Source organism: Prionailurus viverrinus, chromosome C2 (assembly GCF_022837055.1).
Source record: "Prionailurus viverrinus isolate Anna chromosome C2, UM_Priviv_1.0, whole genome shotgun sequence".
NCBI lineage: Eukaryota > Metazoa > Chordata > Mammalia > Carnivora > Felidae > Prionailurus > Prionailurus viverrinus.
This window is the reverse complement of record NC_062569.1, coordinates 98896094-98923951: the sequence shown is the minus strand read 5'-3', so window position 1 is coordinate 98923951 and position 27858 is coordinate 98896094. Positions and strand designations below refer to the sequence as shown.

Below are 27858 nucleotides of genomic sequence, written 5' to 3'. Positions count from 1 at the left end.
TACTGAAAACACCGTGCTCTGTCTGTCCCTGTGGCTTCCCTTCTGTTCCTTCTGTCTGGAATGCCATTCCCACCCTCTTTTGCCTTACACACACCTGCTCTTTCATGATCCAGGCCTAATGTCACCTTCCCACTGCTTCAGGCTCCCTCGTCAGGAACGGTTTACTTCATTTTATTTTATTTTTATCTTTAAAAATTATTTATTTATTTATTTATTTATTTATTTATTTATTTTGTATGAGAGAGAAAGCGTGAGTGGTAAAGCGGCAGAGAGAGAGAGAGAGAGAGGGGAAGAGAATCTTAAGCTGGCTCCATGCTCAACATGGAGTCAGACATGGGCTTGATCCCACAACTGTGAGATCATGACCTGAGCCGAAATCAAGAGTTGGGCGCCCAACCGACTGAAACACCCAGACACCTTCAGAATACTTTAATACTGCATTTGTACACCCTTCCTCCTCCCCCTTACAGGTTTATAGTTTTAGCAGGGTGTTTGGGAACACTGAGGGGATAGTGTCCTGTTGCTGTCTTGACCCTTTGTCCTCACTGAGGACTTGGCATAGAAGCAGGGTTCAGTAGCATTTGATGGATGACTAAATGAAGGAATGCATGAATGAGTGAGGGAGAGGACTACCAGAAATTATTGCATTAAGTGACCATGGAAGACAGCCAGTTAAATTTTTGTTGTAGGGAGGGAACAAATTGAAAAAGAGGGACCATTTTATAAAAAGAGGTAACTGTGACATGAAACTTCAAGAAAAAGACTTTTAAAAATAAATGTGTCCCCAGATATACTAAGTAGAGACTCTAGGAATTAGAGCAAAAAAAAAAAAACAAAAAAAAAAACAAAAAAAAACCAAACGAAAACCACAACTAACTGGGCTTCTCATTGGCAAGTGCTGGACTAAGCACCGACATCTCTAAATAAGAGGCTATCAAAGGTAATAAAAATAATTCCAAAGAGATTATGTATCAATTAGCTCAGAGGCAGAAAGGTGACCATTTATAAAGGGAGTGACTATCTATAAAGAAATGAATCCACATTTAATAGGTAAGAGGTTTACTTGGCTAATGATATAGCAGAAAGACAATTTAAACTGTTAGCTCTGAAAAGGTGAATATGTAATTCTTTATGGTATAGGAGGTAGAATAAAGAGGAATGCGGGGCACTTGGGGGACAATGAGAACACACAGTTGTACCAAAGATGGCTCTATTTACTGTTTAACTGATACGGTCTCCAGTAGAAAATTGATAGCAAAGCCATAGGATAATAGCTATCTGTGGATACTCATTCCCTCCAATTTTGATTATGTTTCTTCTGCAAATTAGTGTGACCCCAAAATGTTTTCAGGATTGTCCAACTTGTCCTAAATTCCATAAATAAACTCTTTCAGAGGATGCTGTTTTTTGCCATGTCTCTATTACGGTTCTTCACAGATGGACCATTTTTGTCCTTCCAAAGCCTAAGAATAACTCTCTCAGTTATCAAGACATACCAAAATCCAGTTCAGCTGCTCCTGTGGGATTCCAGTTAGTTTAGACACATCTGCTGAGATACATGCATTTGAATCCAAATGAAGCTTTTGTTTGATTATACATTTTGAAGAGTTAGGGAGGTTTTTTTGGGGGCCAAAATGTTTTTCATTTTTTGGCACTCCAAACAGAGATCTTCAGTTATAAACACTGCCTTCGGAGCACCTCCAGCAGAAATCCAATCTTTTCATGTGAACAGGTGCCTCAGGAAGATTTTGGAAGGTTTTACATTGCATCAGCTTTCTGATTGGAAACTTTCTGAACACACACACAAATTTGCCAAGGAGACCTTCAAACTTGCTTGAGCAGTTTTCACTCATACAGACAGACATTCACACATACAGACAGCCCAAGTAAAAGCAAATCAGAGCCTTGTAAAACTGAAGTATCTTTCCTAAAGGTTAAATACCATACGCAAACAAACTGAACAAAAAGGAATGCACGGCAGGAGAGAGAACGAATTGATAGCAAGGACAGAGGTTCAAATTCTTCATGAGCATGCTCCCCTTAAAGCGTTACTGGAGAGTTTCAGCGGCACATCCTCTTAGTAGAATGCTATCTCACCCAGTCTTGAATAAACGCCCAAGCGTTTGTGATTTTAAACACTGTACCTTAGGGTATTGCTACTGATCCCTTTCACTCACAAACTTGTTCAAACATTTATTTTGAAACACTTCCTTCCCCAATGCAAATGGGTCAACCGGATTCAAATAGGAAGAGAAAATACTACTCTCTCAACCGGGCTCATCAGCAAAGCCCATATTTTAGCTGGTTCCCTACAACTTTTCTAGTTTGAGCAGAAGCTGAAAAGTTGATCCAGAGTAAAATGACTTTTTAATCCTTAAGCCTGAAAAGTTATTACAGAGTAAAATCACTCTCCCATTGGGCATGCCCGGGATTCAGGGGGGCAATCTGCTTCCAAGTTGTTCTTATAGCCCTGGACCAGATGCTCTAAGGTGGCCAGAAACCTTTGTCTACACCCACTTAGCAGATTTCTGGCTCTCTATCAGGGACTAAGAGGTTTATTTGCAGAAATGAATCATTTCCTTCAAAATATCCTTTACCCTATTTACATGCTTGCATATTCCTTCCATTTTGTTTTCCCCCTACAGCTTTACTAAGGGAATTAATTATCTAGAAGAACAGGAACATACAGTAAGTACATCTGAGATCCAGGATGAGACACAGTATGTCATCTATTAGGCCTGGCTAAGACCAGCAGCTGATGCTAAATGGGAAGGAACATGCACCAAATGTTTTTTAATCACAAAGTTAGTAATTAATTGCTCTTTAAAATACATTTTATGCTTCTTTCTGTCTGTGTACATGAAATGCACATTTATTACATGCCAAAAATTACAACATTATGGTTTAAATGTGACTGGCACGGAAGTCCGGAAATCAGAGTTAATGTTCCCACAGCAACTTTAATTCTGTCCGTGTGCACATGTAGGGCCATAACAGCCTTCCGTTCCAGGATAATACATATAGATGGTTTGGGGAGAGAAGCTAAAGACCCATAGCCTCAACTGTAGTTACAGGAGAAAAACAAAGGGTAAAAGCCATGTTCCTTTCCACATACGTGGATAAGAAACAATGTTCCCGAGCCTGGTGTTGTGTAATCAGGGAATCAAAGAGTCTGCTGTGCTGCCTGCACTCAAGGGGACAGTTGCTGTTGCTGTGGGAACCTGAACTTTGCATTTCCTGACTTTGGGGTAATTAAAATGTCAGCCTTAATGTGGCATTAATGGAGTTTGCCATAAAAAATCCCCTTTGTTTTGTTCCCTAAAAATTGCTTAAAAGTTCAAACTGAACCAAGTGTACTAAAAATTTTAATCTTGGGGACTTGGATGGGGAGTGGGGGGGGGGGAGGTGGGGGGGGAGCGGAAGATTGGGAGGGGGAAGACCCATGAAGGTAGAAGGCCAGAGAGGGAAAGGAGGGGCCGGGCAGGCTCCTCCACGGTGCTCAGCCCCAGCAGAGTCATGCTACCTACAGAGCTAAAGTTAAACCCACCCACACAACAGTTTGGTAATGTGTAAAGGTTAAATTAAAAATAAATAAAAACTGTTAATGCATAAGTGCATCTTGGCAAGGACACAAGAAATGAGACAGCCTGATGAGGCCGGTGCAAAACACTAGAAGGTAAGTAACCAGGGATGTCAGCTTCCAACAAAACAAAGACATCAGAATAGGTGGATCTACAGCCAAAAGTAGGGAGGATTGCCAAAGGAGTGGGGGATAGAATCACTTGTCTCTTCATTGGAAGCCTTGTTTGGGGGAAAGCAAACTGGAGGCAGCACGCAAGTAAACGTTCTGGTGGAGTCTGTCACATGTATAGGACTGTGACGCACTACAGCTTGATAGTTGTCAAGACAGGGAGAGTGTCGTCTGCCCCCCCCCCCCCCCTACTTGGTTTAGGCCTGTTTACGCATTTGAAGAGAGAGCCTGAGCTCAGCCAGTTCTGTCAAATACCTTGGGCTTTTCTACCCTTTGCATTCCAAAACTCCCCTTAACGCCTTCTGTTATTATTATCATCATCATCTGAGTCCATTTACCACTGGATTTTTAGAAATGGTGAGGGGGTGACAGGCTAGGAAGGCATGGGGGAATCCTGCTAAGAGGCCATTGTCAGTGGGTGCACTGCAAAGTAACACACATTCCAGTAGCAATAATAACCTCATCACCTCACAAAGGAAAACCTCTCTCCACCATGTTCCTTCTTGTTTTGGATATTACAGGGATCTTTTGCAAAATTTGAAGTGTCTCTGCAGGTTAAATAGACACCTGAGAATTTCATGGGTCAGACATGTCTAAAACACTGGCCTGTGTCCTTCAGATGCAGCAACACTACGTCTGACCCGCCCTTATGGTTCATATGCTGAGAGGACACTTCTTCTGTGGGGATGCTGATCCCCTGTGTTTTAGAACTCGGTCACCGATATGAGTAGTTGCACATTTTCAAGAATGCCATTTATAGGCTTGGAACAGAGAATTCAGGCTGCCCACAGTAAGAGCAAATCCATAAACATCCCTCAGTAACCAAATGAGTTAACGACTGAGTAAGTCATTCATCTATAGACGTGCCAATTTTCTCAGTTTTCTCATCCATAAATTGGGAAGAATTAGAATGACTGACGGGAAATGGGCATTAAGGCATGGCTAAGAATACTTCTGCTAAACACATAACAAATAAAAAGGTGCTATAAAAATTCAGGCACTTGTGAAAGCTTGGAACACCACACACTGGTGGAATGTTTCTGAAGTTAAAGAGACTAACAAGTCCAGGGCACTATTTTTAAATGCCCCAAATCTGTTAGTTCTAAATAGGAGCTGAATATTTTACCTTAAAGAAATTAGGCTTTTAAATTAATCTGTGGTAAGAATGACATTTGAAAGTAAAAAAATAAAATAAAATAAAATAAAATCTTCTTGAATGCAAGAAGAGCATCCAAAAAATTTAACAGCTTAAAATAAACCTCTTTCCTGTCTTCTCTCAAGCAATCTCCAAATGGACAGATTTCTGTGAATCTTTCCTAAAAACAATTTTCTTCTAAGGGTAGGCTCAAATCAGGACACACTACAATCCAAATATATTTGTAGAAAAGTATAATCGATTGAAACAACAGGTTAGAGAAGAGAAGACTTACACATCTTAATGGCAAAATCAGAATGACTTTCTAAGCAGCTGGAGATTAGGTTTCTCCTCCCTATTTGTTCTCCTTCCAACTGCATTCAGACACCTCGCTGTGAGCTCAGATCTACTGGCTCCCGCAGGGTCACCGAGGAGCTGTGTGGCAGCAGGAGGCTCGTACAGTGTCTTGTACATAATCCACGCTGGTGCCAAGGCCTGGCCAGGGGATGCTTACGGTAAAGTACAATAACTGAAGCCCCGTGCCTTCTCTATTCAGCAAAACGTTCATTTTGCTGTAACAGGGGATGTCTGGGCTAAGGCGGTTCTATGCAATCTTCCCCATAAGGTGTGGCAGAAAGCCAGGCGATGAAGGTCTGCGTGCAGGAGCTCCAGGCCCTTCTCCACAGGAACAGGCTACCTTCCTGGTAGGTAGGGACAGTGTGCACATGTCTATGGGCACTGTGCCACGCTATTTTCCAACTCTTCCTGTAATTACTATTAGGCTGGAGACTGCCAGGCAAGAAGGGCCAAGGATGTCACTATTACGATGGTCCACAGAACACAGTCCTTGCTTCTGACCCCCAGATTTCTCTATACAGGCAGCAACTTTGTACAAGCCACACGGGCTGTAGAGATTTGGGTCTCATTCTTTCTCGTTTCATTTTCTAGTGACAGAAGGGTCTCAGCCCAGCCACGAGTGGAACAAGCTCCTTTCACTCCAAACTCGATCCCTACATTTTGTCCCTATACCTAGACGCTCTTACGATGAAACGAGTAAGGAGTGGGATCTCCCAGACTCATCCGCTTCGCGCCCACTTTGTGAAGTCAGGAAAATAACAACAGGAGATTTAGACTCTCATTTCCTAATTAATAATGTTTATGTTCGTGAATGGCATAACTGGAGTCCTTTTTTGAAAATGAAACTTTCTTGGTCTTATCTTCCTCCTTCTAAAAAAGAGCACACCAGCTCTCTGCCTGTTACTAGACATCCTTTATGGGGATCAGTTCAGAATACTTGTTGGGTATCTGAAGACCGAAAGGAATATTCCTTCAGCCTGGACCCCAAAGTTATTCCATTCCTTTCCATTGTCAACACACATGTTCCTTTCTCTTTGAAGTACTGGGTTACACTTCAGAAAGAGAAAAGCTCCTAAACGTGATTTATCAACTTTCTTAAAATAGAATTTGAAGAAGTGACTCTCAGATTAGTGGGAAGACAGCAAAAATAAACAGCAATGGAGTGATTTCAATAGCGACGATCTCATTAAGCTGCCCATTTCCAAATTTAGCCCGTAGGCAGTTTTTTTAATTAAAAAATATTTTTAACCTGAATGCTTATTGGCTACGTGAAGTCTGGGTGGATTCTGAATTCTTGGAAGCCATTCTCTTTTCTTCTGTAAATTTATGCTATCCTTTAACCACTTCAAAATAAATTAAAAACTGGAAAGACGGAAATTCAGCCAAGCCAAATGAGACTCCAATAACTAATGCAAAGCTGACTTGTATTATGTAATTTCAAAATGGATGTTTCCTGTGTCTAACTGGCTTTTTGAGGTCCATATTTGGTGGTTCAATTTAGTCATGGTGGAAGTGCCATTATTCAGATCGCGGGGACAAAAGAATAATTAGAAAACAGTAACACAACTTCTTTTTCTTCCTTTTTTTTTTTTTTTTTTTTTGAGTGGATGCTATGAAAGAAAATGTGGTTCATGTAATTAATCAGCCTTTTGAGTCCAAATGGCTGGACACCTGGTTTTAAAATACACTGTAGCTTTGAAAATATAGATGTTGGCTGAATCAAAATGGAGGCAGGTTACTTTCGACTACTCTAGAAGACCAGAAGGAAACAGCTTGTTCTGAACGCAAAAACAAAAAAGCCAGAACCCAGGGGAGAAGCATGCTCCAAGCGCCGCGAAGACACCATCACCTTACTGGTGTACTCACAATCAGATGACCCGGTGTGAGCGTGAGAGTTTGTCAGTGAATGTGTTGAGTGGATGAGGGCTGGGTCTGGAGACAAAACAGCTTCAAAGTTCAGGCAGGGAAGGCCCGGCTTGGCGTTGGATCCACCCGGCTGAGTAATCTCATTCTCCTCAGATGCCTTCTGGTTTTCAGCTGTCTTGGGTTTCTTCCTGAAAATAAACAAAGGGCCCTTTGAAGGAACTGACTGCATATTTGGGAAAAGGCATTTTTAGAATCTGTTAAAGATAACTTGATTTTTTTTTTCTGAGGGGGGATGGGAGGGAGTCCAGTATGTCCCTTGTTTTAAAACAAGCTGATTCTTGTTTTTTTCCCTCCAGTAATGGCCTAACTGGGAACACATGAAAGCATATGGGCCAAGCAAACAGCACCACATTTGGACTCTGTTGGCTGCATAAAAAGACCCTGTCCCAGAACTTTAGACAGATTGAGCTACGTATGGCTGACATTATCCAAGAAAGCATCCTTTTTTCCCCCTTAAGAGTTTTAACATGGTCTGGAAAAATACTAGTGGAGGTTTACCGTTCTAGCATTTGTCAGGAAGCTTAGAGACAGGACCCGTGGAGTAATGGGAGGAGCACTGGACTGGGAGTCAGGAGACTTGAGCTATGGTACTAGCTGTGCCTCTAACTTGCTGTGTGGCCTTGGGCACCTCACTTCACCTCTCTGGGCTTCAGTTTCCTCATCTGTAAAATAAAGGGCTTGGATTAGAAGGCCTTAAATGTTCCTTCCAGCTTCAAGTTTCTATTCACGGAATACATTAAGGAACATTCAACTTTCTTGCTGTTATTAGATTTACTTCAGATGAACACATAATTTCAAATCACAATCTAAATTTGCAGGCTGTAGAGATGAAAGGGTAGTGATGGAGGTTTTTGTTAAAGTAGCAAATGAAAAGTGAAAAGATGAGCTTAGCTGCTAGCAGGTAAAGCGGTAATGTGTCACATGGAGATCCTCTCTTCCAACTCTTTGCTCATCCAAAGCTTAACATTCCCTTTGTTTGTTGATTTGGTACATCATGACCATGGAGTGTGGGAGTGCGACTGTGAATTTGGGGCGTGAAGAAGAGATGGGTGAAGGGAATTAGAAAGTAATTGTTGCTAATTGCGATTTGGGGTCAGGAAAAGGAAGTAAAAGAGCTCAGGTAGTGGTTGGCTCTGGTGTCCTCTCCCCAGGACGATGAAACTGATATAAACACAGAAATACTTAGCTTATACTGCATGTGCCCTAGGCCCTAGGTACTCTGGATTATTAGTCATACCCTGAACATGCCCTCCAATTTCCATGGCTCTGTGCCTTTTTTCTATCATTATTTGACTGGTGACCAGAGAAATTATTTGATTTAATTTTTCGGTACAAGATTATGTGTGCAACAGAATTTGTTGTAAGTAGCTTTGCTTCCATGTCTTTCTTGTTTCTATAAGCCTGGCAATGGACTTGTCATACAGAATATTTTGTATCGAAATTTGTTGTACCGGGTAGTTAAAATCTGCCCTCGCAGAATATGGTGTTATGATTAGCATGCTGTGTTTCTCGTCCAACAGGTTGTGAAATCAAATCTGCTTTTTCAGAGGGCAGGAGGCAGAGATGGCATGGTAAAGATGAAAAGACAGGGGAAGTTTTCAGACATATTTTTCAGTATGGAGGAAGCCAATAAGAGAAGCAACAAATTGCAATGCTTTACCAACTGTTTCTTGGATGGGTGACTATGGAATCAATCCCCAAGACTTGAGTGTCTACATGCACATCCAAGGACTACTTTCTGGGGTTCAGTTTAAGAAAATATCCAAGATCAAAGTCTCACCTTTTTTTAATCATCGAAAGCTAGTGCCTCCTCTAAGGTCCCATTTCCATCAGTGTTGTCTGTCACCAGGTTTGTCATCAGGTTAGAAACCTTAGGTTAAAAACACCTTCCTCTGCCTTAAAGCCAATTCATCAATACCTGAGAATACTGCTTCCTTCATATTTTTCGCATCCACGTTTCCTTTCCATTTCCACCGCTATCATCGTAACACTTTTATTTACACTGCTGTTAATTTTTATTGGCTCTCCATCCTCCTTGACCCCTCTGAGATAACCAGGTTAGCCTGACACCCCAAATGAGTTCTATACGTGCTCTAGTTTAGCTCACATGTCCTACATGTTGGCCATACAGGACTTTCAAGTTTCTTTTCTTTTTTCTTTTCTTTTCTTTCCTTTTCTTTTCTTTTCTCTTTTCTTTTCTCCTTTCTTTTCTTTTTTCTTTTCTGTTTATTTATTTATTTAGAGAGTGGGAGAGTGTGTGTGCATGAGCAGGGGGAAGGGCAGAGAGAGAGAGGAGAGAGAGAACCCTAAGCAGACTCCACACTGTCAGTACAGAGCCCGATGCGGGGCTCAATCTCATGAACCGTGAGATTATGACCTGAGCTGAAATCAAGAGTTGGTCACTTAACCTACTGAGTCACCCAGGTGCCCAGGACTTTCAAGTTTTTTGAATATTTGTAGAATATCTTTGGGAATCTGAACATCCTTGGCTCTACATCTTTCTTCAAGTTATTTCTTTTCAACTCTGTTGAAATTGTATTTATCTTTTAACTGTCTTGATTCCCCGCTCTACCAGATAGAATCTCTCTCTCTCTCTCTTTGAGATTCAGCTCCCTCCCACCTTTTTCTGAAATTCCAAACATTTTTTACTTTTCCCTATTTTACTCACTAAATTTTTGTTTCAATGATAATTATTTATGTGGTCATCACTCCTATGAGACTGTAAACTCTCTGAGGGAAATGTCTTAGTGATTTTTAAATCCTCTGTGTTCATCCTTTCCTTCCTTCTTCCTTCCCTCCCACTATTCCTCTATTCACATAGTCATCTTATAAATATCATGTGCCTATGGTGTGCCTGCATAGGTTAGGGGATGCAACGAGCGTGGTTGCTACCTTCCCAGAGTTTGCTCTCTAGTGTGTACTGTTCATCAGAGTAGCTTAGACAAAGCTGTCATTCAGTATTTGTTTGTTGATGGAATGAAGCGGAATTGAGATGTAGCTATATTTTGAGAATAGTCCTCGTCTAAATCCCAATTAAGTTTCCTACACTTTATGCAGCAGTGAAATCTACATTGACTGGCTGCTTTTCCTTTGAATCCATGAAGGGCATTCGATAAGAAGAGGACAATTTCGCTCCCCAAAGCGAGCTTGGTCTTCCTGAGTCATTTAAATATCAGGATGAAATACTAATGACAGATATCGCTGCACAGAAAAAATATTTATTTCTGATGCTTATAGACGAAGCCTATGCTAGTTTTGGATGTGTGTTTCAGGCAGTTGAGAAAGCCCTCTTTCAAACATGTGTACATGACCACACAACCAACGTCACTCATTTTTAATGCTGCAAAAATGGTATTGTACTTCATATAAATGCCCTTGCTTCCTTCCCTAGATTTGATCCTGCTTCCTACCTGACATTTTGCACCACACCCTCTTGTTTGTTGTCTCGAGGATCACGCTCAGAGAACATTCATAGTACAGGGGCATTGAAAGCCACCTCTACAAATGAAAATATTGAAAATCCAACCTTTTGGTTCACTCCCTCATTTGCTTATCCTTATACCACTGGGCTTTTTCCAACTTCACAGATAACAGAGAGCCACTCACTGTCCTTAGAAGCAACTCATTTCCCTCCTCACCCTCTCTAATAGTTCCGTTGGACTCCTTTCCCTGGAGCTGAGAGACACTGAAACGTAGCAGCAGGCTGTGTCTAGACAGGCACAGGTGCTGTTATTTTGACCCCATTTTTTCAGTTCGTAGTTTATTAAGGAGGAAAGAGCAAGTTCTGTAGTAATTAATCGAAAATACCTTCTTTGGTTGTGTAAAAAGAATTATATAAACATGGCACATCTGAGGGTAACTCTGTCCAAGCCTCTGTGGCTCTGCATTATTCCTTGGAGCCTTTAGAGGGCAGCAGCACACAGGAGACTTGGGGCAGCATGTCAGAGAGGCAAACTCCCTACCAGACCAGAACCTTCTTCCCAGTCACCATGCCAAAGGTTGGTTTGCCAAGCTCTGGCCGCTCAGCCTCTTTCTTTCTTTTCAGTTCTCATTCTCTCTCTCTCTCTCCTTCTCTCTCTCTTCCCTCTCTCCCTCCCTTCCTCCCTCCCTCAATGTTAAAATTATACACTCTGATGAAGTCGCCCCTCAACCGGAAAATGAAAGCTCCAATGAAAAAGTTAGACAAGCCAACAACAACAAAGAAAGAAACCGGGAGAAAGGGGAAAGGGGGATGGTGAGGGGGAAGGATTTAAGAACAAGAAAAGGGCAGATGTTTCGTAAATATATGCAAAGCAAAACTGGGTGTACCCTGAACACTTCCACAGGGAAACAGACCAATCATTGTGCACTTCCTCCCGCCACACTGGTGGAGTTCTGCATTCAAAAAAAAAAAAAAAAAAAAAAAAAAAGAAAAAAAGTGTGGCTGGAGGCACCTGCCTTTCAACGGTCAGTTCTGACATTCTCACTGAATCTCTCCCAATTGTCCAAAGAGAACAAAAACATTTTCATCTCCCCACTGCATACATTTCTCTGACGAGAAAAAGGGCTGCTTCAAGAACTGGAAAGGCATTTTAAGGTGACTGGTGGCTGGTTTTTAACTCTCATTGTGCCGGCCCTGGCAACAAGCTTTGGGCTGAAACATAGCAATGAGTAAGGTTGTGGATGATGCTGGCTCTTTCCTTACTAGACATATTGCGTGTGGAAAGAAATATGCATTGAAACATATTGATGAGATGGTAGGTATTAGGCATGTTAAACGCGTGGAAATTAACCAGATCGGTGGCATTTGATGTATATATTTCATACTTCTTTGCACATATTGCACACATACAGTGATGGCAGTGCTTTCTGCAACATATGGAAAATAAATATTTTATCCGTGTGAGCTCTTATCAGGCTCCTGGGGCTGTTGAGAGGCGAGTGCTCTCTTCCATCTCCCTCTCCCAATTTTCTCTCTTCGCTGGGCTCCCACCCTCTCCTGCACATTAACATGCCTTCCACTTATCAGCCTGGATGGATAGGAAAGAATTAGTCAGAATCTCCTTTTGATAAATAATTACTCAGTCATTGAATCATGACAATTTAGACCAATGATGCTCTCCCCTCAATTTTTGGGGGAATGGTAACCATTTCCTTATTCTCTTTCCCCCAAAACCATTGGAAAGGATCAAGAGAGTATTTGGGGAGGGGGGAAGAGGGGAGGTGTAACAAATCACCCAATGGAACACAGTCCTACCATCAAGTAGCTGTGTGCCCTAGGCAAATTACTGTGTTTCTCTGGGCCTCATGTCAAGTGATTGGCAGAGTGATGGCACATGGTCAGTGCCCAATGATGGTAGCTCTGAGAGCATCAGTTCTATGGTTTTCATCGTCTCAGCTATAAGAAGGCACTTCCTTTATCTTAGTAATCTTTTTTAATGTCTGGACTCGGGCAGGGACAATGGACTGTAATTGTAGCAAAGATGGAAAGAATGCTAGGATAAGCAATCTCCCCTTCAACACTTTGATCTTACTGTATTACCCTCCTGACACTGTCTTTCTGTTCACCTGTCTGTCATTGTGCTCCTATACCAAAAGCTCCTTTTGAAGTTGAGGGTTAAGCAAGCTGCACCTGGACCATGGAAGTCTATCAAACCTGAGCACTATGGTCCATGCACTGAGGTAAACCCCTGGGATTCTCACTTATCATGTCTACTTAGAACTTATCCCTTTACTACTCTAATGTTCCCAGATCAATTTAAGATGTTTTCATAATGAAAACATTTTATTCTCTCGATTTTTTCAACCTTCGTGGCAAGGCTGATTTATAATGTTTTTCAGCGTATTTCTCCCTCGCTGTGTCAGTCAGGATCCTGGCAAGAAACAGGTGGCATACTCAAAGGTTTTAGCCGGAGAGGGTTTACTTTAAGGACTGTATACTGAAGTGCAGAGGAGGTAAAGGGGCGTTCAAGGGATGGTGAAGCACCACCAGGCTAGCAGTGGGGGAAAGCTGTTACTCTCAGCTTTAAACTTAAATGGAAGGGGCCAGGAAGGCGTGGCGTTTAGTCTAGTCAGAATTGCAGTTAGGGGGCTGGACAAGTCAATACCTTGCCGAAAGCGGGCTCCGTGAGAGTGGGGATTTTTGTTTTGTTTGCTGCCACATCCCTAGTCCTTAGAGCTGTGTCTGCAACATAGTAAATGCCCAGTGAATTTTAGCTGGTCAAGTAAATATATTCACTTCCGATGTGTCAGACATTATACACATATTATCTCACTTAATTATCATAACAATCCAGATAAGTAGGCAGGGCTGCTGAGCGTGGCTGTGCAGGTGGTGTGGGAGTGGGCAGGTTTTCAAATCTAACACTTGTGCCCTCCGTACTCACCCCCAAGCCTTGAGACTGGCCCAGGGTACTGTCAACCCACTGAAGGGCATATTTTTGTAATTAGTCCACATTTTTATACTTTATTCACCTTAGTGGTTTGGTACCTAGCAAGTATGTAAGTTTTATTGTTGTTTCTTCTTTATATATGAGAGAGCCGAGTTTCTGAAAAGCAGAGCTTGCAAAAGTTAGAGCCCAATATGTCCCTGGTAGGACCTGTAAAGCATGAAAGCAGATGTTGCCACACAGGTAAAATGCTTCCTAGGGCAGAAACGGATGCTCACTTGTGGACCTCCCTGTGTTTTTCAGGACACTGTAAGTCCTGATTTCCGGGTCTGGATCACAGTTCTCTGCAGGAAGGTAGGAGTGGTAAAGACTCTTCCTTCTCCCAAAGGATACAGAACCTGGGAATACCAGCTATACCCTAGCACAGCTGTGCCACTGGCACCAGCACAGTTATGCTGGGATGCAGAAAAACCCAGAAGACCATCCAGATGTGGGAATTTCTAAGGCACTCCTTGCACTAAAACTTAAGGATGAATGAAGGTGTTCATACAAGTAAGTTCCTTGCCTGGATATAAAGAATTTTTTTTTTTTTTTTTAAGTAGGCTTCATGCCCAGCACAGCGGGGACTCACAACCCTCAGATCAGAACCTGTGCTGAGGTCAAGAGTCAGATGCTCCACCAACTGAGCTACCAGCAGCCCCTGAAGAAACTAATTTTGCTCTTCGTCATATCTTTGGTCCCCAGTAGTACTGCAGATCGCTCTGATGGTCCCCATGTCTGTGCTGTCCAGGCAAGCCTGCCTGTCACCTACACAGCCACTACCACCAATCACCATCCAGGTGACTGAAAGCATTAAAGGTGAAAAGCAATGCAAAGAACAAAACAAAACAAAAACACCAGCTTTATCCCTTTGGGTATGATTTATGCCAGAATAGCTAAAGACGTAGAAAATAGGAATGTGAAAATCCTACCTGAAAGCCTAAGAGGGATGTTAGTCTCCCAGGGTTAGTGTTTTCCAGTAACAGAGATGTCTGTAAAACACCATCCCATTACCTGCCTCATACCATACAGGAAAGCTCAAAAACACAACTAGAACGAGGTTTTGTCCTAAAATGTATAATTAAGTTATTTTGCAGGCAGAGCCTCTAAATAATTTAAATTTCTGGCTTTTCCAGGAAAAAAAAAACACGCATATATTCATCTGTTACTTTTAGCACCGGTTAATGAATACTTGATACCAAACTAAGTGTTTTCCTGGAGACATCGTATCTCCCACCCCAACTTATTTCTGCACCTTGCCTTGTAAGGGCTGTACTTCTCCTACATCAATGGCTGACACAGAGGAAACTAAATCACACTCACACAGCCATGCATCCAGAGGGCAAGGTTGAGCTGAAAGCAATGGCTGCGAGACGTGGCTGAGGAGCCCAGAGTCCACAGGGAGAGCGTTGGCCTCCTAAAGGAGCAAGGAAGCAACAGCCCAGTGCCGGCATGCAACTCGGACAACAGGCAGATGCGGACGACAGAGCTGGCTCATGGATCTGAGCAGGGTGGCATGAAATGACAAGCTGCGGTGAGAGTCAACAGAAGGTGACGAGAGGCAAAGAGGGGGCGCGGGAGCCGCCATCGCTTCAGGTGGGGGTGCAGACGACCAGGCAGAAGAGCACCAGGCCCTGCAAGGTCTGCCTGGGTCTGGCTCAGCACAGCCCTCTGGTGAGGAGGGTGCGATGCTGCTCAGGGCGGGCGTGGCAGGCACCCCACGACTGAGTCTGGTGACCTCACTGTGTTCTGGACACGAAGCCATCTAAACTTTCATCTGCATGAAAGTTACAACTGTGTGAGTTTTGTTTGTTTGTTTGTTTTTTAAACTGGGCGAACTAAGAAGCCTTTCGTTGGAGGCAGGGTGTACTCACAGTAGTTTCCAAATCAATGGTGTCACTCTTCAGGTAAATCACTCCAAAGCTTGGGCCTAGTGCAGATGTTCATTGGGGCAGGGAACAGAGAGCGGCTGCATCTAGAGCAGACAAGAAAGAAAGACAGGCTGTTAAATGATAGGTGATGGTGATCACTCACGTTGATGGAGACATTCACGTTGATGGAGACAGATCATTCACGTTGATGGGACTCAGACGAGAGTCTGGGCCTGCACGTTTGCACCAGAGAGCAGCACGACAGGGGAGGCAGAGGAAGAAAAGAGGATGTCACCCAGGGTCCGTTCTCAGGGTGCCCACCTGACGGCCGGAGTGGTCTGGGATCTTCCACCACACCCTGTCTGTGCAGATGGAGTTGATTTTGTGGTGGGGAGATGCAAGCCTGCTTGGAAGATGGGGGAGGGTGGGGTGTCCTTCAACCTTGCCAAGGCAGCTCTTCTTCTGGTGTCCTTGACTCTACTGTAGCCCCTCCTGCTTCGCTGCCTAGTTCTTACCTGTTCTAAAACCACCACTGGCCTGGCCAAGGTCTGAGCTCTTACTGTGACTCCGCCCTATACCACTGTCTCCTGTGTCCTCTAACCTGTGGCTCTCAGCCTTAGGGGCTACAGGACTGACCTCTGATTGTCTCCAGCCTCGCACCCAGAGGTCCTTCCCCAGGCCTTGCCCCTTTGGTCACACGGAGCCCTGACAACCACCTTATTCCCGAAACTGTCCTCCCTTCTCACTGGAACACTGCATTATCCTGACTTTCCTCCCACCTCTCAGTTCTGGGTCCTCTGCCTCCTTTGCTGGCTTGTCTTCTTTCTCCTGTTCCCTAAATGTACCTATTCCTCAAGATTCTCTTCTCAGGCTTTGCCTACACCCACCCTCCATGAACTCAACAATTACTTCTCCATAGCGAACACCCACATGACTATCTTTAGTTCCTGCTTGTCTACAGAGCTCCAGATCCACATTCTTAATAGCCTCTGGTTATTGGTTCATTCACTCCTTTGTTCATTCGTTCATTCATTCATTCATCTATTCATTCATGCATGTTTGCTTAGCATCTATCAGGCACCGGGAAAAGATGAATAAGGTAGGGCCACTAACTTCACACCTCCATCAAATACAGCACAGGCACGTCTAATTCAGAAAGTTTAAAACAGAATTCATTGCCTTCCCTCAAACTATATTCCCATTTCCTGCCATCGATCGGTACCCTCTTCACCCAGTTACTTGGTCCTACCATGGAGGAGTCATCTTCAATGCCTCCTTTTCTTTTGCTTCTCACATCCAATCAGCTGCCAAGAGATGTGGTTTGTGCTGAGGCTGTGCTTCCTAAATCAACACCTACTTTCTATCCCAACACCTGTTTGTCCCTTTATCACCTGAGCCTGGGCTCATGCCAGGCTGTGCTTCCTCCAGGTCCTTTTTACCTCTAGCCAGTCCTTCACACCAATACCACATTAATTTTCCTCCAGTACCATTCTAAACATATTATTCCTTTGCTCTTTGCCTAGTGGATTAAATTCAAACTTCTCAGTTTGGTATTCAAGGCCTCTACAAGATAGCCCCAGTCTGATTTCTACTCCTTTACTCCTACACAGCAGCAAAGTTCCGTTCTTTTGCATCCAAATTCCACCTCATTTATGAAGCCTTTCCCAAAGGAAAGTGTCCTGAGTCCTCAAGCACTTTCTGCACTACTCCCTTTGCACGTTCTACGGACTCGGATTGTTATTTATGTAATTTGGCTCCTTCTCTATAAGCTCCTAGGAAGTAGAGACAGTTTTTACTTGGTGTGCCCCTGTAGTGTGCAATGCCTTGCACACAGACTTGCGCTCAGCTGGTGTCTGCTGAACCAAAGTTAAAAGGAATCAAAATTCTTGCTTAGATTCATGGAAATGGAGACTGAATTGGAAAGACATGAAAGTTCATCACCTCTCATTTTTCAGATGAGATTAAGGGAACTTACTTGCTCAAGGCCACATCCCTGTTCCTGGTTGAGCAGCAATAACTGATAGAAAAGGTTACGAATCTTTAAATATCTATCCCTGCTTGCTCGGCACCAATAGGCCCAGAAGACCGTTCACAGTGACCAGATCAGAGAGAGTGAGGGGCTAATGGGGTACACAGCCAGCAAGCATATACTGGGTTCCAAGATACAAAGAATTTTGTTTCACTTGTTCACTTCAATAAACTGAAATAATAAATACCCTTTTATAAATAAATGACGTTAAAAAAACGAGGTGGATTTCAAAGAACAAGGAAGTAAACCTTTCTAACATGATTCACAGAGACAATTATGAAAATATTGCAAACACCACTGGGGTGATAAACTCAGGGTGAAAACCGGGATGAAGAAATTCCTCATGCTTTTGAAAAGCAGTGGGCTCAGCTAAAGTTCTTGGTGAAAACATGCCATAGTAATTCTATGGTTAAATTCTCACCTTGTGGAACCAGAGGCTGTTGGCATTCCTGCTATAATGCAACCCACATCAGTACTTTTTCCACCTAGTTTTGTGTGGGATTTATCCTATAAGTTTGTTTACATTGTCACTTATTTTTCTCTCCTTGTGTCACGACACTTGTGGAAATGCATAGGTGAGTGCTCCCAGGTCTGTTCTAACTTTCTTTCCTCTCATGATAGGAGAAACAGTAATTGCTTAATCTCCTTTCTATCCTCATCCTCAACCAGAACCCTTTCCTCTCACCCAAAGATGGAAATCTCCACCCCATAAACACATGGGGATGACAGTGTTCACCTAGGTGAAAAAAACAGGCTTTTCCAGGAATCTCCGTAGTGTTCACTTGGCAGGAAAGCTGGGCTCTTAAATGGTAGCCTACAGTGCTATAAGACCTCATCTGCCTCTCTCAGGTGAGTACTTACTCATTGTTACTCACTGGAGGAAAAACTTGGTACTATTAATCATATTCTTTTTGGCCAGTATGGTGGAGCCATGCTATGAATCGAGACATCCATTCGATAGCAACACCCCAGTAGCCACATAAACAGCAAATTGGGCTCAAGAGCTCTCTACAGTTCTTACTAAACCATCTTATGGCCAGACAGGTTATCAACACTTCACCAGATATAGCTTCCTTCTCGTTTCTCCCCCTGGCAACTACATTAAAATGATAAAGGATATCACTGACTGATATGTCTAGTACACTGCAATGAAAAATCACCTGAAAGCATACAAATTCATTGTGTAATTAGATAAGTGTACGTTTTAAATATGCCTAACATTTGATTTAAGTTGTGCATTTTATAATTAAATGGAGACGGAATCTTTCTGTTCTTTACTCAAACTCCCCTTTCTTAGCCTCACATCCCACTGCTGTAATCTTCCTTTCATTTTTTGGCAGCCTGTCACCTAATCCCCCTTCTTACTTCCCTGCATGCCTCACCACACACCTAAGGGGCTATTAGTCAGAACTACTGCACAGTGTGGTATATTTTGTTGCTTAGAGGGTGGTTAGGCTCTAAAAAAGACTCCACGAGGGGCACCTGGGTGGCTCAGTTGGTTAAGCGTCAGACTTTGGCTCAGGTCATGATCTCGTGGTCCGTGGGTTCGAGCCCCGCATCGGGCTCTGTGCTGACAGCTCGGAGCCTGGAGCCTGCTTTGGATTCTGTGTCTTCCTCTCTCCTCTCTCTCTGCCCCTTCCCCGCTTGCACTTTGTCTCTCTCAAAAATAAATAAAGCATTGAAAAAAAAAACACTCCATGAAAATGCCTTCATGAGGTTTCATATTTATTCTATGCAACGGCTTTCCATATCCAATGTACTCATATTTTAAGTCAAAAGATCATCTTTTTTTAAATTTTATTTTTTATTTTTTAAAATTTACACCCAAATTAGTTAGCAAAAGATCATCTTGAGAGGCTACTGGAGCTATGCATGCTTCCCAGAATCTGGAAATCTAGCTGTTCTCTCTGCCTCTTACATCATCACTGTAATAAAGAATCTGCTCTTGGAACCCAGCTGGCAAAGTTCTTGATGGTGTCAGAGGCAGGGGAGACAGTGGGTCATTTCCACTCCAGTCTGTTTTATTGTTGTTGACGGCTCTGTAGCTCTGTCTTGCAAGCCCTTGGAGAGAAGAGCTGTTATGTAACACACTGCCGCAGATCACTGCATGGAATTTTCTGTGGAGGTCTCATTTCACTGTGGCTCCTCCCATTCTTTGGAAATCAAGCCAAAGCATTCTAAAATGACAGACGGGGGCCTTTGTGACCAAAGCTTAAAAAAAAGATAATAGTAACAATAATAGCTACCATTTGTTAGATGTCTACATTTTTGTTAGGGATGGCATGGGGAATTTTTACACATAAATACATCCTTAATCCCCACAGCAACGTTGTGTTGAAGGTATTAGCGTGCCCATTTGACAGATGAGGAAAAGTGAGACTAAGAGAGCTCAAGTAACCACTCCAAGATTAGAAAGCCATGGATAGTGAGGTCAGAATTCAAGGTCAGATATGAGCCCGATCCCTCTGACTTTAAATCTGGGTTATTATTATTTTTTTTAATTATACAACTGTTCCAACACAGCATGGACACATTTCTAGTTCCCACTGTGACCTCAGCACAAGAAAGAGGCTTATGCTATTTCCATGATGATTCAGAGCCACTGGAAACACAAAAACCGGGAGCACAGACCTCAGGTGAAGGAACTCTTTCAGAAACTATCAATAAATGGAGCTTCCTCCTAGCTCCTTTCTATTTGAAGATGAGAACATCTTATATCGGCCTTCTCAAACGCTAATGAACAAACGAATCATTCAGGATTTCTGATTCAGCATGTCTGGGACTGAGTCTGTGATTCTGCATTTCTAGAAAGCTCCCAGGTAATGCCGATGACACTGGTCTGGGTACCACAGGTCTTATGTCTGACTCTCGCCTTCCTACTGTTTTCGAAGGAGCAGTTCAAGCTGAATAACTTGGCTAACAGCACACACGGCATGACCGGCTTCTGATTCTGGGCCAGTTTGTCAGGTCATCAGGCATTAGACAGAATTCAAGGAGTTTCTGGCGTAGAGCACATTATGAAAAAAAAAAAAAAGTTCCTCGATCCCCCAGGGCTCCACTAACCCCATTGGAAATTAAAATGATAATGCCTCTAACATGTAAAGTTCCTATTTTTTACATTATTGTTATTTTTAACAATAATTATCTGGTAATAATTCAAATAACACCTTTCCTCTGAGAAATTCAACGAGCTTTACTAACCTTAATTGTCTAACAGCAATTCCCAGGTGTAGATAAAGCTGTCTCAAAGATCACAGTAAATTTAAAATTGTTCCACTTCCCTCCTTTCTTTGCCCCAAATGTAGTGAGGAATTAGTGGTGAGGGTTTCCTAATTGGCAAAGACCCACTGTCTCATAATTTGAGGCTAGGAAATTTTACAAAGGTGGGATAAATCCAAGAAATAATTGGCAGAGAGGTGGTTGTAGGACACAAAATATTGGTGAGAGAAAAAAGGAGGGAGAGTTAAAGAGAGCAAGAGGATGAAAAGGGAAAGTGAAATGATAGAACCAGCTGGATGACCTTGGATGAGTCATTTAACCTGTAGGAGGCTCAGCATTTTCCATTTTCCAGAAAACGTGGATTCTATGATTTTTAAGGGCCTTTAAAACTCTAATAGTCCCCTGAGAAGAAGGATGTGGGAATTAAGTTGCTCATCAACCTGTTAAACCATTAAACCTGTTAAAGAAATCTATTTGACTTTTAACTATTTAACTAATCACCTGAAATGAATTCCCAAGTCTACATCACTAATCCCACCCCTCTGGAAAGTGGTGAGAAAAACCATTCAAAGAATAAGGCACCGAAGGCATCATGGCCAGGCAAACAAGTCAGGAACCCCATCATCTTCAGCTTTCCAATGTTGTAAGAAATATTTTACTTTAAAATATTTTAGCTCTTTAATTAGCCACTAGTTAACCCATGTCCAGAAGAAATACCTCTGATGGCTTGAAGACCCCTGGGATGGCCCTGCAAATAGAAGGTCCTGCTGTTTGTCACATAAAATCTATGTTAATTTTCTCCATAGAGACCTCTGGATTCCTCTTTGACAATTCACAAACTCTGTTAATAACACTTGCGTGTCCCAGGAGACATGGAGCTATCAGGTACAGTTGATTCTTGTTTTCAAAATAAGAGATCTTTCCGGTCAGGTGACAGATATGTATCTCAATACATACGTATCATATATGGATATATACATATGTATCCATACGTATACAGATGGTAATAATTTTTCTGGTTTTAATGAATGACTGGTGATGAGAACTCCTTTCTCTAAGTCACTCGACTCTGGAATCTTTCTGAGCAGAAAGTCTGCCACAGGTCCTGGCAGAAAGGTCATTTGAAACTATATAATGAGGACTCCAACACGGACACGATCTATGGTGCAGCATATTTGTGTTATAGCGGAGTTCTCTATACCTTGCTTCTTGTACTGAGTATGTTTTCTGGACTAGTCATTACAGGTTGTGGCTAAATGGAGAAAATAGGCACCAAGAATATCAAAATGACATTACCCTGGAGAACACACTGTCACTGTCTCCAGAGTGAACATCACTCCACTTTTCTTGCTTCCATCACCTCCATTGTAACCTGGATCCTGTTAACTAAATGCTGTGTGGCAGGTATTGTGCTTGGCACTTTTCATACATCGTTTAGTTTCATTTCTTATAATCACTTTGGGGGTAGAGATTATATTCTGATTTTATAGATGAGAAAACTGACATTTAGGAAAGGTGAAAAATATATACCATAGGTCATAAAGCCAGAGAGGGTAGCAAAGCTGGGTTTTAAGGACAGGTTTTAATCACAGTGCTCTGAATCTTAATCTACACCTAGCTTGTGATCTCCTGCCTGCATCCCACTCCTGTTCATTGGGGTGCTTGCCATAGCTTTATTCTAGAGTCTGCATCATGGTTCTCTGCTGCTTTCATGAACCTGTTTTTAACCTTTGCCCAAACCTTCCACATTTGATTTATATTTTCCCTCTATTTCGATCGATACTTTAGTACAAAACTCATTACCATTTTCCCCCATGGATTTTTACCACCACCTTCTCCAGTGACTTTATACCCCTCATCTTCGTTCCAATGTACTCTTTAAGGCTTCACGTTTGACATCAAATGCTCCAACCGCAGCTTGAGAACCCCCTTCCTTAATGCCTAAGAAATCAACTCTTTTCACCTGGCCATTAGTAGGCCCCGGCTGACTTCACTGGATATCTATGTCCAGCCTGGCCTTACTCTATGATCAACCATTTCAACATTATTCTCAATAACCTTTCAGGTTTCCTTGATCCCCGACCCTCTGTATACAGGGTCTTTTCTTGTGTTCTTCAACCATGAATCCATCACCACGTATCATTCTCTCCCACCCTCAGTACAAAACCTGACACATGCATGTCATCTGGACCCTCACTCCTGCTCAGCGTTGCTTCTAAATACAAATCTCCAGTAGTTTTTCTTTTTTAAAAAAATTTTTTTAATGTTTATTTATTTTTGAGACAGAGCATGAATGGGGGAGGGTCAGAGAGAGAGGGAGACACAGAATCTGAAGCAGGCTCCAGGCTCTGAGCTGTCAGCACAGAGCCCGACGTGGGGCTCGAACTCACGGACCATGAGATCATGACCTGAGCGAAGTCGGATGCTTAACTGACTGAGCCACCCAGGCGCCCCTCCAGTAGTTTTTCTTAATATGTCCTACTTCACCGAGTTCATGCTCCATTCTCTTCTTCAGTTGATGACCTTGCCTCCTACATTGGTAAGATGATCTAGACCATCCAGTGTGGTAAGCTCATTGGCTCTTATCTTCTTCTCTGATATCTCTGGATTTTCATCATTTTGCTCTTCAAGATATATCTATGCCTCTTTCCACACTCTATCCATATGCTGGAGGTCATCCTCTTTTCTTCTGATCTTTCTCCTTCCCTTTGGTCCCATCAATGATATCTTCTTCTCTGTAGTCGATGACATATCCATTCATAATAGTGCCAGATTAATCATCACAAGATAGTGTTTAGCCCTGCCTCCAACTCCTGCCCTTCAAAATGTTTCCAGGTGGTATATCTCAAAATGATTTTTATGGAACACTAGAACTCAAAAATGCACCCCAAAGAAAATTCTTTGGTTACAGAAATATAGGAAACACTGTAGGCAATATGTTTCTCTTGCAAACTTATAATGCATAGGATAGTAAAGGTGCTGAAGACACCCCCGCCATTGCCCAGAGTTATTAGATTGCAAACCATTCCCCTGTCCTTTTTAGAGGGAACACTTATCAACCTCAGAATATACTTAGAGAAAAGATGGTTTAATGGATTTCTCTGGTTCCAGATTCTTTAGCCTGGACATGTAAGTTTACTGAATCTATACCAAATAGGCCCTCTCAGATTTCCTTTCTGTCAATACTCCATTTGGTCTAGCCCAGTTAACTTACAGGGTGTCAGAAAGACTGAGCACATTTGTATTTCTGAGCCCCTGAACACAGTATTTTGGCTGTTTAGTGCCTTTATCACTTCTTCTCATCTAAGCCTTTCCCCTTCTTCAAGGCCCATGCAAAATGATGTATCCCTTATGAAACTTTTCCTTGTGAAACTGTCTTGGCCCATATTGAGTTCTGCCACTCCCTGAGCACTAAAATAAATGCATATAGTCTAATGCCTGTTTTCTGTATCATTGGGGAGAGTGTCTATTCTCTAGGGCATGGATCCTGTTTTGTACATTACAGAAACTCTAGCACACAGTGCAGCCCTTTGTGCATAGTATGGGATTACAATCATATTAAAAGTTGCCATAGATACATATGGATAACATTGGGACATGGTAGATCCGAATTTGATTTCTGTAGCGATTGGGAGAGTTTAGTGTGCTACAGACCCAGGTGGAATGTACCACCACCTTGTTGGGAAGAAATACCACCCACCATTACTATCATCACCTCTTCAAATGGTAACACACATGCTTTGAGGAGACAAAGACTAGACCTGGGTGAGCAAAGGCAGCTGTGTTCTTGGGTGAAAACAGGAATTTGCATTAGTTGACAACAAATGGGGAGAAGGGTAAAATACTCCAGGAACATCCAAGGACCTATAAAAGGTACCACTAGAACAGATGTCTCTCTACCAACGATGAGATTAACACTCATGATCATCAAATCATGGTAACCTGATAAAAAAGAAAAGGCTGTTTTCCTCTACAGGGAAGTCAGGGGCAGTCGTGTGTGAACATTCACTGCTTACAACGCGCCTGATACCCAGAGTATGTAGCGACCACCTGCAGAATGTCAAAGGACTGACAGTACTCTTCCTTTCACTCATATTCCAACTCTCTTTCTCTTTGGGTCATTGTGAAGACACGTTACATTGGAGAAGTCAAGGCAGCTTTACCACCATAGCACAAGATGCAACCCCCAAACAATGAATTCCATCTTTCTCATAAAGTTCTTTTACTGACACATCATTTAAGAGCAACAACAATTGTAAGTCTCAGGCAATCGCCAGGTATTAAAAGGCTTTGCGTTTTCCAGATTAGCTGTTATCTGAAGTTGGGACTTAATGCGTTCTCTAATACTGAGTTTGTAGTGAGGCTAGGACTAGAAATTTGGTGTCTTGATGTCTAGTCAGGGAGTAGTATTATGAGGGAAAAGAGTATAGTTTTTTTCCTTAAAACTAACTAAAGCAGAAACAAATGATATTCATCTTTTAGCAGAAGAGGACATGCGTTTTATTTAAAGTACAGTCTGTGAAGTATTTTGCTACCTTCCTGGATGCAAAGTGTTATACAAACAAAGACTTAGTTAAAAACTATTTATAAATGAAAATGTTTACTTAGGTTTACTTTAAAATAGGTATAGATTGTATTATGTAATGTGTGAAAATAGTAGGATAATGGTAAAAATTCTATGGTCCTTAGTTAAAAGTCAGGAGAAAGAATTACAGTATTTATTATTGGTAGTAATTAATAAATAAGTGCTTTTAAAACTGGGATTTTCATTGTGGGAGATTACTGGGTTGGTAAAGCGAAACGGCTTAGATATTTTTCTGCCATGCTCCTTTAGCGTTGTCTTTCTGGACAATTTACACATTTGAGAGTGAAAATGAACGGTGGCCTGACTTTTGGATGTGTGATAGGCCATTGGGTCAAGGATGCTGTTTTCTGAGAGCCATGGGCTGTCTTTACAGTAAAATATCTTAGTTCCTTCTTTTTGTAGTAAAATAGGTAGTTTACTTTTATGTTCTGGGTGAAGTCTGAGATCTCTGCATCCCTCTCCTGGATGTCACCTGTGGCAAGAGACAGGGGACCTACTGGCAATGCATTACATTGATCTAGACACATTAAAGGTTATGTGGTACTTTCATGGACACTCTCTAAAAATGAGTTCTCCCCATCATGAGTTACCTAGATGAGAAGACTGAGGTGGAGAAGAGAGGTTTAAGTTTCCTAGATAATGAGCAGTAAAGCTTAGTCTTAAAACCAAGGTTTTCAGAAGAACCCTCCCTCATTTTTTCCCCTAAAAATACCATGGCTGCCAACAAGCTTTGTAGTGAATCTGAGAATCAGAGAACTAGGTGGAGAATCAGAAGATCTGGTGCATCTTCTGGATCTGGTAAGAATTAGCCATGTGACCATAGCCAAGTCACTAACTTTTCTGAACATTATAAACTCAAGTGCAAGGAATCAATGAATGGCATAATTACCTTCCAGCTATAAAGCCTCTCACCTGTAAAAGAGTATTGATTACAAAATGTGTGTTTTTCCTATCTTATAAAGTTGTGGGCTGAGGTAAGCTGAGTATGCGAAAGTAGTTTGCATTGTGAAGCACTGAATCATTGTAGTCTCAAAGAATGAGCACTAGAAGAATTAGGAATGGGTCCCCTGTGTGTGTGGGAGCTGACAGCCCAGTCCATTTCCATTCAGGTTTTGGGAGAAGCTGTAATAAATCAGTCAAATCCCACACTATCCCCTCCTCTCCCAGTCTGTCACAGAGCATCACTTGAGCCAAGTTCCTTGAGTGGGTGAGCCAAACCTCCAAGTTCCAACCTCTCTGGGTAGAAGCGACAGAGGATTCTGAGCCACAGTGCAGGTGACAATCCCTGTTCTTCCAGGTGTTTCTGAAACACTGGGGAGACCCTGGGGACAGTACGTCCAGGGAGCTGGGGAGGAAGGTCAGACGGCACTGCTCCCGAGGCCCAGTTTTCTCTTGCACGACTCTGCAGCCTGCATGATTTTACCTGACAGCCCCAGGAGACAGAAAAGACCCAGAATGAGCAGGGGCCTCCTATCCTGATAACCTAAGTGCTGCTCTGATTGAAAGGCAGAGGGTATCAGCAGAATGGCTGTACTGAGTCGGCATTGATTTCTCCAGCCTTTGTCTGCGTCTGGTTTCTGTCTCGTTTGGAGGTGGTTACTGTTACTACAAGCAGCATGAATCATGTCTCTGTTAAAAAACAGAGCTTCAATTGTCTTACATAACCCCTGGTAACTGAACGTCTAATAATAGCAAGCCATTTACAGGTAGGGAGTCTGTCTTCCTCCCAGACACACACACACACACACACACACACACACACTACTCCCAGTGCCTCACAGTAAAGGGAGACAGACAGGGAGGAGCAGAGGGAGAAAGGGGACAGCACAATTGATTTTTTTTATTTTAAAATATATTGAGTAATCGTGCATCACAGGCTTGATGACGGGTATGTTTAACTGAGTTTGTTTCATAAACTGAAGGAAACAAGCATTCTTCTTCAAAGAATTCGAAATAGCAAGAAACTCCAAACACGGCAGACAGACACCTTCTCTAACATTCTACAGCTGTGTGTAAAAGCCCAAACCCCAAAGACGGAAGGCAGGTATACGTGGTAGGAGGCGGGTTAGAAGTCTCACGGGGCTGCCTGCTCTACCACCAGCGAGCTTTGATTTTCAAAGGACTTTTCCTCCTATCCTTTCTGCTCAACCAGAGAGAGAGAGAGAGATTCCAAAGGTTCTTGGCTACCGTCATTGCATAAAATTCCAGAGAGAGAAAAGCAACTGAAAACACGGCTGCAGTGTCCCACTATGCCTGTGATACAGTGTCAGGCACCGTAATCTGAGCCACTCTCTTTGGGAGAGAGAACCCGTGCATCTGAAGACTTGTATTTTTCCCATGAGCCTAATCTCTGCCTTGTAAGACACGATGAGGTCTTTTCGTACATGATCCCCACTCAGCCACCCGTTAAGGTGATTACCAAAAAGCAAATAACAGGACAGGCTGAAAAATGACTCAAAAATTATAAAGGTAAGTTGTCTTTAAACCACCCATTTGGAGGAAAACATTAGGCTCCAGATGGCAAGTTAAAAAGTATATGAGGGAAAAATAATATAAATTTGCAACTTGCATGTCTCCA

The 27858-nt window shown here is 42.4% G+C and overlaps 1 protein-coding gene across 27 annotated transcripts in view; it reads right to left on the bottom strand.

The window, feature by feature from the left end:
* ZBTB20 (zinc finger and BTB domain containing 20) overlaps nt 1-27858 on the bottom strand; it is a 767438-nt gene that overhangs the window by 36046 nt on the left and 703534 nt on the right. For 25 of the 27 annotated variants that reach the window (XM_047874794.1, XM_047874786.1, XM_047874793.1 and 22 more), the window contains 3 exons: nt 15451-15551; nt 13256-13332; nt 7110-7297 (listed from right to left, as the gene is read on the bottom strand). In XM_047874794.1, the coding sequence (XP_047730750.1) occupies nt 7110-7297; nt 13256-13311 (244 nt within the window). In that variant the 5' untranslated portion in view covers nt 13312-13332; nt 15451-15551. Of the gene's footprint in view, nt 1-7109; nt 7298-7667; nt 7832-13255; nt 13333-15450; nt 15552-27858 lie in introns of all 27 variants that reach the window. The other 2 variants (XM_047874806.1, XM_047874808.1) reach the window with 2 other exon arrangements.